General features: G+C 42.7%; 1 protein-coding gene across 2 annotated transcripts in view; it reads right to left on the bottom strand.

Moving 5' to 3' along the window:
* LCP2 (lymphocyte cytosolic protein 2) overlaps positions 1-11,511 on the bottom strand; it is a 398,083-nt gene extending 386,572 nt beyond the window's left edge. For both annotated transcript variants that reach the window (XM_077473572.1, XM_077473571.1), the window contains exons 1-2: positions 11,226-11,511; positions 10,504-10,566 (exon numbers count right to left, since the gene is read on the bottom strand). In XM_077473572.1, coding sequence (XP_077329698.1) covers positions 10,504-10,566; positions 11,226-11,303 — 141 coding nt within the window. In that variant the 5' untranslated portion in view covers positions 11,304-11,511. The remainder of the gene's footprint in view (positions 1-10,503; positions 10,567-11,225) is intronic.
* Between the last annotated feature and the right edge of the window lie 403 nt (positions 11,512-11,914).

The following is an 11,914-nucleotide window of genomic DNA, read 5'->3' on the forward strand; positions in this document are numbered from 1 at the left end:
CCAGTCCGTATCAGTACTCCAATGGCGGAACTCAGCGACATAGTCCTCTACGGCCCTACGCCCTTGTTGAAGGGTATGCAGGGCGGCTTCGGCCGTGGCGGAGAGTTGAGGGTCCTCATAGAGCTGGGCCATCGTATCGAAGAAGGTGGTCAGGTTGGTTAGGACCTCTGCTTTCTGTTCCAGTAAACGATGAGCCCAAGCTTGAGGATCTCCCAGGAGCAAGGACACCACGAATCCCACCTTGGTGGCCTCAAGTGAGAAGGTGCGAGGCTGAAGGGCAAAGTACAGTTCACAAGAGTTCCGGAACGCTCTGAATTTACTTCGTTCCCCGGAAAACTTTTCAGGAGTGGGAACCCTGGGTTCGGGAGGCAGCATTACCACCGTCGGAGAAGAGGTGCTCGAGCCAGCAGTGGACGGAAGAGGCCCCTGAGCGGTTGTAGGCGGAGTGAGAGCTTGGACCCTTTCCTCCAAACGCGTGTATCCCTCCTGGAGACTCTTAACAGCCTGGGTGAGGCCAGCCAGATGCAGACAAAGTTCGTCCATGGGAGAGGCTCCCTGCGCGGGCTCGGACATGGCTGTCTGATACTGTCACGTACCTGGTGGTAGAGCCCGACTTGCAGAAGGAGACCTCTCTTGCAGCTCAGACTCGAGGGCCCTGGTAGTGTATACAGGTGACACAAGAGTCAAGAGGAGCACGAGTGTCTGGCAGGATCAACAGCTGGGTCAAGGAGTGCTGGATCGGAGGGAAACTGGAACAGCAGGCAGGTGCAGGAAGCTGAAGCAGGGCAGCAGGCAGAGAGGCTGAAGCAGGACACAAGTGCAGGAGCTCTGGCAGAGGTAGGACTTCAGGCAGGTGCTGGAACCACTACAGGAGATGGAGCAGCAGATGGCACCGGAACAGAAGGCTGGAAGCAGAGTAGTCAGGCAAGCCGGGTCGGAGGTCAGGCGGTCAGCAGAAGTACCAAGGATCAGGCAGGTGGATGGTCAGACGAGCCGGGTCGGTAAACGGACAGGTAGCAAGGCACCGAAGGAACAAGCGGAAGGGAGGTCAGGCAGGCCGAGGTCAGATGCAGGCGGATAGCAGGAGCAGTGGGTAAACAAGCCGGGTCAACAGGTCACAGGAGGCAGGTTCTCAGGATCAGGGTACTAGCACGCTGTAGATCAGACAGCAAGAACTGGATGTGACCAACTGGACTAAATAGCCCGCCTGGTGCCAACGAGCACACACACGCGCGCACCCGCGCACGCACGCGCGCGCACAGACGCGCACACGCGCGCACCCGCGGACGCGCGGCGGAAGGTCCGGGCTGACCGCTGCTGGCAGGATCTTCGTGACAAAAGGACACTAAAACAAAATACTGCAGCTCCCTGTCTGTATTTGTATGCGAACGCCAGCAATTATATTCAGGTAAAGATTTAGGTGCACACTGTGCAAAGGACACTAAAACAAAATACTGCAGCTCTCTGCCTGTATTTGTATGAGAACGCTGGCAATTGTATTCAGGTAAAGCTTTAGGTGCACACTGTGCAAGGAACACAAACCAAAAAAATACTGCAGCTCCCTGCTTGTATTTGTATGAGAACTCCAGCAACTGTATTCAGGTAAAGCTTTAGGTGCACACTGTGCAAAGAACACTAAAACAAAATACTGCAGCTCCCTGCCTGTATTTGTATGAGAACACCGGCAATTGTATTCAGGTAAAGCTTTAGGTGCACACTTTGCAAAGGACACTAAAACAAAATACTGCAGCTCTCTGCCTGTATTTGTATGAGAACTCCGGCAATTGTATTCAGGTAAACTTTAGGTGCACACTGTGCAAAGGACACTAAAACAAAATACTGCAGCTCCCTGCCTGTATTTGTATGAGAACACCGGCAATTGTATTCAGGTAAAGATTTAGGTGCACACTGTGCAAAGGACACTAAAACAAAATACTGCAGCTCTCTGCCTGTATTTGTATGAGAACGCTGGCAATTGTATTCAGGTAAAGCTTTAGGTGCACACTGTGCAACGGACACTAAAACAAAATACTGCAGCTCCCTGCCTGTATTTGTATGAGAACACCGGCAATTGTATTCAGGTAAAGATTTAGGTGCACACTGTGCAAAGGACACTAAAACAAAATACTGCAGCTCTCTGCCTGTATTTGTATGAGAACGCTGGCAATTGTATTCAGGTAAAGCTTTAGGTGCACACTGTGCAACGGACACTAAAACAAAATACTGCAGCTCCCTGCCTGTATTTGTATGAGAACACCGGCAATTGTATTCAGGTAAAGATTTAGGTGCACACTGTGCAACGGACACTAAAACAAAATACTGCAGCTCCCTGCCTGTATTTGTATGAGAACGCTGGCAATTGTATTCAGGTAAACCTAGGTGCACACTGTGCAAAGGACACAGTACACTAAGTTAAAATAGTGCAGCTCCCTGCCTGTCAGTATATTATGAAGAGAATAACAGTAATATATACAACACACCTGAGATGCATATATATCCTCTACACACTGTAACTGAAGCTAACTCACTCACCTGTCTACTCTATCTAACTCAAATTAAATGACACTGTCTCTCTCTCTCTGTCTGTCTTTAACCACCGCCACAACACACTGCACAAGACTGCCACGCAGGCGGTCTTATATAGTGGGGGGCATGTACAAAATCCCCTGAGACATAATTGGCCAAAAACACCATGGCTTTGGCCAATGATGGCTCTGCATTTTTTCTGTGTTGTGATTGGCCAAAGCATGCGGGTCATAGTGCATGCTTGGCCAATCATCAGCCAGCAATGCACTGCAATGCCGCAGTGAATTATGGGCCGTGATGCGCCACTCGAATTTGGTGCAAACGGCCCATAATCGCAAGAATTCTGCGAACGGCCGAACAGGCGATGTTCGAATCGAACATAGGTTTGACTCGAACACGAAGCTCATCCCTACTGAGCGGGCCAGAACCAACTCTTTAGGGAGTCTTATCCACATTTTTCACAGCTCTTACTGTGAAGAAACCTTTCCGTATTTAGAGATGAAATTTATTTTCCTCTAGATGTAAAGAGTGCCCCCTAGTCCTCTTTGATGATCTTAAAGTGAATAACTTAACACCAAGTTCACTATATGGACCTTATATATTTATATTTGTTGATCATATTCCCCCTTAACGGGTTCCCGACCAGCGCACGGCGATGTATGTCAGCAGAATGGCACGGGCAGGCATATTGGCATACAGGTACGTCCAATCTTCAATGCCGTCCTGCCATCGCTCGCGTGCCGGCGGCGGCGCGCTCGCGTGCCGGTCGGGACCCCCGTGAGTCCGGTTGCGGGTCCCGCGGACTTGATCGCCGCGGGCATACCCGCGATCGTCTCACGGGACGGCTGAATGGAGGAAATGCCATGTAAACAGCATTTCCCCATTCTGCCTAGCAACTAGTGACGCTGATCTCTGCTCCATGTGATTGGAGCAGAGATCAGTGTTCACTAAATGAAAGCCCAGCCCCCCCACAGTTAGTAACACACGCCTAGGAACACTTAACCCCTACACTGCCCCCCACTGGTTAACCCCTTCACTGCCAGTGTCATTTACACAGGAATCACTGCATTTATATAGCAGTGATTACTGTATAAATGACAATGGTCCTAAAAATGGCCGATGTGTCCGCCGCAGTCAAAATAAAAATCGCTGATCGCCGCCATTACTAGTAAAAAAAAAAATAATAAAAAATTATTAATAAAAATGCCATAAACTATCCCTATTTTGTAAACGCTATAACTTTTGCGCAAACCAATCAATAATCGCTTTTTTGCAATTTTTTACCAAAAATATGTAGAAGAATACGTATCAGCCTAAACTGAGGGAAAAAAATGTTTTTTTATATATTTTTGGGGGATATTTATTATAACAAAAAGTAAAAAATAATGATTTTTTTTCAAAATTGTTGCTCTATTTTTGTTTATAGCGCAAAAAATAAAAACCACAGGGGTGATCAAATACCACCAAAAGAAAGCTCTATTTGTGGGAAAAAAAGGACATACATTTTGTTTGGGAGCCAATTTGCACGACCGCGCAAATGCCAGTTAAAGCGACGCAGTGCCGATTCGCAAAAAGTGGTCTGCTCTTTGACCAGCAAAATGGTCCGGCCTGTAAGTGGTTAATCTCCTCTTCTCAAGAGAGAATACATTCAGTTCCTGTAATCTTTGCTCATATCTGAGCTTCTCCATGCCTTATCAACAATAAAACCTAATTTTTCACATAGTTGCCCAATTAAACAGTACAGGTTGGCTTGTAAATTGGAGACATCCTGTAAGGACGTTATTCCACTGCATAACTTGGTGTCATCTGCAAAGACTGAAATTATACTTTTAATCCCAGACCCAATATCATTTCTAAATATATTAAAAAGTAAGGGTCCCAACACTGAACCTTATGGTACACCACTGATAACCTTAGACCATTCAGAGTAAGTATCAATAACTACTACTCTCTGAATACAGTTTTTTAGCCAGTTTTCTATAAATTTACAAACCCTATTAAAGGATTGTGGATTAGAATCCTCAAGGCTTTTCTTATTTATTGAAGAGACTGATAACATGTCACAAAATGACTACAGTGTGTGTAACACAAGACCAAAGCCAGATGCACACTATTATGTAGGGACTAATGGGCATTATTCATGATGGTGTGATGGGGTAACATTCATTCTGAATGGCATCCCAATGCATCTTGCCAACTCACCTGCATTGCGGCATACCAGAACACATGGTAATTGTTGTGCACTGCATCAGAATAAATAGTCCATGCACATTCAGTTCCTATGACATTTTGTGGGCTTCCTTATGCTAACACCCCTTTCTCCCTTCGCATGCTTTATTTCATCTGTTATGGTCTTTTACATTTACATTAAAAATAAGCCCTGTGTATCCTCTTTTCCTACAATCATATTTCAGGAACACAATCTTTGCCATAAAAATGTGCTAGAACTTCTGCTCAGTGTTGTGATCTGCCACTGCTGTCACTCAGTGCCATAATGCATCCTTAATGCAACAAGTGGAACCATTGTTTGTAAATTGACAAAATATCTCACAAGCATTAATAGTCTTGTTTAAGTGACAATTAGCTGACATCTGTCACCATACACTAGTGATAGGACATTGTTCATTAATAACTGATACATCAACCACCACCATGATCCTGTATTGTATTTGCTTTGGTTCTATGTGTTGTGTTGGATAATTAATGCTGCTCAAAAAATGTTTATTGACACCGGCTAGTTACTGTAACTAAAATATATACTGTATATATTTTTTTCTTTTTCATTGTTGATTTTTCCTCCAAGCCAAAAATGGGGCATAATTACTGTATATAATATATTATAAAAATAGCCCACAAGCGTGAATATGTGAGCCAAATATGGGGCATAAGTATACAATAAATATATAAAATACCCCACAAGCGTGAATATGTGACACCTGTCCCAATACGTTAGTATATTACTATTCAATACATCAACCCCCACCATGATCCTGTATTACCTTTGGTTCTATGGGCCATGTTGGTTAAACAATGCCGCTCATAGAAAAAAAAATGTTTGGCAACACCTGCTAGGTACTTAGATACAAGAAATCCTATGCGTTACCACATTTACTGACTCTATGTAAGCAATGATGTGGTTTAAGCAGCTGCTCACATTGTGTTTCCACACATACAGGTAAATTTTAAATGATTTAATGTGGCGCTTTGCAAAAATATGTGTGTATTATAAATAATCCTAAATAAAAATATTAATTAAAATAAGTGTATCCTTGTGCCATTCTATTGATAAAATACATATACCATCAATTCATTATGTCATCAATTCATATATACACAATATATATACAGTAATAAGGTGCAAGCAAAGAATAAAGTGCTCTCAATTGTTGTGCAATATTAGATTGGACAACAATTGGGCAGATTCGACAGATGGTCGCTCTCGTCATTTTGTATGGAGGCTGGAGCTACTGAGCCACCTTTGTGTACTCTGCCAGTGAGGCACCAAATAGACTTTGTTAAGAAATCGGTATCTTGATCTTCAGAAATCTCCACCTAGGCTGATAGTAGGAACCAGTATAAAAAGAAGTCTCCTTAAAGGATCACTAAAGGCATATTTTTTTTTTAAATAACAAACATGTTATACTTACCTCCACTGTGTAGCTTGTTTTGCACAGAGTGGCCCCAAACCTGGCCTTCTGGGGTCCCTCGGCGGCTGTTTCGGCTCTCTCCCGCAAGGACTCCACAACTTCATGCAAGCTCCCTCGCATGATGTGGAGTGCTTGCGGGCGTGCTCCCGTGATACACCTGGCGGCCCGCCCCGGAGCGCCACATCATTGGATGTGATTGAGAGCAGCAAATGGCTGTACTGCTTTCAATCCATCCACTCCAGCCAATCAACGGCCAGGGTGAGCGGCGTAGAGGATGTCGGGGGTGAGCGCGGGACTTTCGAGGGGTCAGGTAAGTAAAACGGGGGGACTGGGGGAGGCTGGGGGCTGGCATTGTCAGATGTTTTTTCACCTTTATGCCTTTCACCATAAGCTTTTACCTTAACAACCCCTTTAAGTTTTCTCATTTATGTGAACATTCTTGCGAGGCATATGGCGAGGAGCAGGGGCATGCAGTCAGGTGAGGCAGAGCCTCTCCTGCCATGAAATTTGAAAAAAAAAGAAAATATCCAAAAACAAAAAACAAAATATCGAGCTTCGAGGGTTTTAACTCGCAATTTGGGGTCACAGACACTTGGGTGGTAGGTAGGTGAAGCCCAACCCCACCACTGGTCAAAATTTGGGGCTCCTGCCACCTATAGTTCTGGAGATAAGGAGCCTCTTGTGCAGCCTGTCAGAAGCTATATACAGAGCGGCCAGTTTAACTGCTTCAGTCCCGGAAGATTTTACCCCCTTCCTGACCAGAGCACTTTTTGTGATTCCGAATTTTGAAAACAGCGCATCATTGTCTACTTTTTGCTGTAATAAATATCCCCCAAAAATATATAAAAAAAACTATTTTTTTCCTCAGTTTAGGCTGATATGTATTCTTCTACATATTTTTGGTAACAAAAATCGCAGTAAGCTTATATTGATTGGTTTACGCAAAAGTTATAGCATCTACAAAACAGGGGATAGTTGTATGGCATTTTTATTAGTATTTTTTATTTAATGGCAGCGATCTGCAATTTTTTCATCAGGACTGCGACATTATGGCAGACACATCAGACAATTTTGACACATTATTGGAACCATTAGCATTAATACAGCGATCAATGCTATAGAAAATGCATTGATTACTGTAAAAATGTCACTGGCAGGGAAGGGGTTAATGTGTTCCCTAGTTTGTGTTGTAACTGAAGGAGGGAGAGGACTGTGCAGGGGAGATGACAGATCGCTGTTCATACTCTGTATGAACAGACAATCTGTCTGTTCTCCCCTCAGAGAACCGAAAACTGTTTACACACACAGATCCCAATTCTCCATGTGCCCTGAGCGATCTCGGGAGCACGGCAGTGATCGTGACCTCCGGGCACTCGCATCAGCTCAGGGGGGCGTGCACCCCCTAGTGGCCACAGAGCGATGTTACATAACGTTGTTTCACCAGCCGTGCCATTCTGCCGCAGTATAACTGCGGTGAAGGGTCGATAAGTGGTTAAATACAAGCTGGCACACACTGTTTGCAGCAGACTGAGAGGATAAGCCTCTCACTTCTTGTCAGAAGCACTGAGCTTAATGGACAGCTTAGAGCTTTTGACCAATGGTAAAGCATCATTGAAACAAGCTGCCCAATAAAAATGCTGCAGTGGAGGCTCTCCTCTCACTGCAGTGTCATAGAAGGGGGCATACAGTATGTCTAAAAGACAAATACTCCCTTCCAGCCCAGCCCTCTTAACTAGAAGGAAAAAGCATGGGTTTATGGGTATAAGATTTACCCATAATCCCATATTTTTCTCACACAGTTAAGAGGGAGAACGAGAATCTGCTGCCTGCTGAAAAGGTACAGTTTTAATCGAGCTAAATCATATATTACACTATATGCTATAATATAATAATTTATTATTTATTTATTTACTGGGAAATTACTGATTTGAAGTTATAACTGCTTGAGTACAGTTTTTGAAAATATAGTTAATGACCTTAAAAACAATATATAATAATTATTTGTATATTACTTAAAATAGTTTCATGAATAGAAAAACAAATCCCTAAAGTTAGCCGGATTTTTTGTATATTGTGAAAAATGCTGTTACGTCAAGTAAATAGATACCTAAAATGTCATGCTTTAAAATTGTGCACACTAGTGGTATGGCGCCAAACGTCGATACTTAAATAATCTCCATAGGTGATGCTTGAAATTTTTTTACAGGTTACCTGTTTAGATTTACAAATGAGGTCTAGTGCTAGAATTATTGCTCTCACTCTAACGTTCATGGCGTATGTAACATGTGTATATGGCTTTGATATTAGCCAGTGCCTCACCAACCACTGACCTCAACACTTGTCCCTGGTGAGCAGGAATAAGAGCGGAGGCACACAGTGAATACACGCGAGACCCCATTACTAAGGAAGATTGTGTTAACTAGCATTGTTGACCTATATGAAAGTATACTTAACATTAGGGTGGGGCAGAGTGGCAGCCACCCATTAGGGGCGCAGGGCACACGCCCCCCGAATCCATGCGCCCAGCCCATATTCTATATGCAAGGCGCCGGATGCATGGATTCCAATGTTTTTTTTTTAAGCACTTGATTAGAGCTGGAGGCTCTAATTGGCTTAAAAAAACAGTGGGCTTGGGAAGCAAAGCGCTGCGCCCAGAGCCCACCCTGTTGTGTGATATTAGCAAATTAATATTCACCAATGTCTTCCTATTTCTCTTCCCAGCCAATCAGGAAGCATGTCCTGAGAACCCATTCGCCGGGAGTCCTAAGAGCCAATTGACCAGAAGTCCAAAAACCCCATTGACTGGGAGGAGAAGCGACGGCTGGGACACGGAGAAGGCAAGCCGCCAGCATGACCTGCATGGGATAAGTACAGGGATGATGGGGAGGATGGCGGGCCAGAGGGTGAGTGAGCAAGCCGGCAACTGGGGGGAATGGTTTTTTAAGTGGATTGGAAATTTGCGATTTATGAACATTTAGGAATATTTGCACCAATATTTTGGAAATAGTACTTTAATTATAAATACATATAGTTAAAGAGGGATTCCACCAAAAAAAAAATATTAAAAGCCAGCAGCTATAAATACTACAGCTGCTGACTTTTAATAAATGGACACTCACCTGTCCCGGGTTCCAGCGATGCCGGCAGCCGAGGCCGATCGATCGCTCGGCTCTCGGCTGCTGTAGTCACCATTCTAGGTGAGGGAATCAGGAAGTGAAGCGAATCGGCTTCACTTCCCGGTTCCCTACTGCGCATGCGCGAGCCGCGCCGCGCAATAGGAAATCTCCGCGCTGTCACTGGGACCCGTGTGTGTCCCAGCAGACAGCGCGGCAGGGCAGGAAATGGCGTAGACTCCCACGGGAGTCTATGCCCGGAAGTGGGTGAAAATACCTGTCTTTGACAGGTATCTCCACCCCCCTCCCCCCTGAAAGGTGTCAATTGTGACACCGGAGGGGGGGAGGGATCCGATCAGCGGAGGTTCCACTTTAGGGTGGAATCCCGCTTTAAAATGTTATATTAAGTAGCTTATCTGCACTTCAATTTTGCAACACTGTGTTAGTGTTGTCAACCTCCAGGAGGGTTGGTAACAAATAATATTGCACAACAATTGGGAGTATTTTATTTTTTGCTTGCACCGTATTATTGTTTATATACGAATTGATGGGATATTGATGGTATATGTATCTCATCAAATAAGAAGGGTGTACATTTTTTGGCACATTACACTGTATATATTCAGTATATATATATATATATATATATATATATATATATATATATAGATAGATATAACTATCTATATATACATATATATATATATATATATATATATATACATGAATTATGAATTATTAGTCACAACAGGACACAATTATTTTTGTTAATAATTTTATTTAAGATTATTTATAATACACACATATGTAAGCAAAGCGCCACATTAAATTGCTCAAAATGTACCTGCTAGCTACTGTGGCTAGAGCAAAAACCTTGTACAGCGAGCCATTCAGGTGCAACTCACTGTACAAATTCGGCAATGCCAAATCTAACTGAACTCCTGCGCATGGGAGCGATGTCACCCCCAGCAAAGATGTCAGCAGCTGGGCAGGGAGCTGAGATGAGTATTGTTCTGCTTAGGCCCACCTGGCTCAAAAGTCTGTAGTTTTGTTTCTAACAGTTTTTCTTTTTATTTTCTCAAAATTCTCTCATTCACAGTCTGCAGCTGTCTAGCTTTGTTGCCTTAATAAATAAACTCACTCTTCAGCATTGTGCAAATATATGGGCACTGAGCAGCACTAAAAAGAACCATAATAACTCTTTAATAACAGCTTACCAAAAATCTTCTCCCACTTATTCCTTGCTTTTTAACAATTTTTTCACAGTCCTTTAGCTTACACTGCAAAGGAAGAAAACAAATCATGAGGTTTTCAAAATTCCGGACAATTTTCCTGATATTTACCACAAATATATTTATTTTTAACAAGCGTTTATATGGCACTGACAATAAATGTAGCACTTTACATACTATATGTACATATCAGTTCTTGCCTCATATACAATCCAAGGTCCCTCTCCTATATGTACTTACTATGGCCAATTTAGAGCCAGTAAACCTACCAGCATGTCTTTGGGGTGTAGGAGAGACCCTACACAAGCACAAGGAGAACATGCAAACTTCATGCATAATTATCTAGCTGGGGTTTGAAGCGAGGAGAAATATAAACTACTGAGCCACTGTGCTGCCCAACAGGCTGAAAACTGTTCAATATAAAGGACCTTTTAGGCAAAGACATACCCCACAATTTGTTTCTCAACTCAAGCATATAATCGTACATATGCGTGTCTATATATATATATATATATATATATATATATATATTGTACATTTTCAACTGCAACACATGTTACTTTTGTATTAAATACAATTGATTGTGCAATAAACATGTTTATGACATAAATTACTACAATACCAAGCTGTGCATTAGTGGTATTAAACAATAAAATAAAGCTGTTTTGTACTAGTATCATTTTTAGTAGTTTTAAAATATAACTTACCGATCTAAAATAATCTATAAGAGCATCCGGACTCCATGTGCTCACTTCCGTGCAAGATGGAACTTTCCAAATATCCATTTTATGTTTACAAGAAAGCGCTGTTCATAACAGAAAATAATCTGACGTTACACAGCTTTGTACAATGTCTGAACACCTAAATGAAAATGTAAAACTCCTGATGATCTTGTCCAATATTGTGCCCAATATTTACATAAAAGGGTATTGCTTGATTCCTCTTATGCTGCTGTGGGCTGTAGGCTGACAAAGCTTCTAAAAAAGTGACAACATCCCCCCGGTACAAGTGCTTACTTCTCAGAAACAGGCTGCTCATTTCCTTTACCACTTCCTCATTTGAAACACGAAGTTATATTAACTGAACTTTATAAGAGCACTTACTAAGTTTCGTTATAAAACAAATGTACAGTTTTGCAAATGAAAAAGGAATTACTGTGTTATGGTAGTATATAATATCGATGGTGTACATATTTGGTCCTTTACACTTAATGGAATCTTCTGCCTGGGGGGTGTGAGACTGCCTTCATATCTTTGAATTTTGGTGCTATGTTTACAATGCACAAAAAAAATGGTATCTGCATCTTTTGTGCGGTTTACAGCTAAGCACAACCTCCACAGCGATGAATGATAATGCATATAAAATACATTGCACTGAAACTGCACCACATGAAAAA

This window comes from Lithobates pipiens, unplaced genomic scaffold (assembly GCF_037356315.1).
Source record: "Lithobates pipiens isolate NorthernLeopardFrog02 unplaced genomic scaffold, aLitPip1_a1.2 Scaffold_8, whole genome shotgun sequence".
Classification (NCBI taxonomy): domain Eukaryota; kingdom Metazoa; phylum Chordata; class Amphibia; order Anura; family Ranidae; genus Lithobates; species Lithobates pipiens.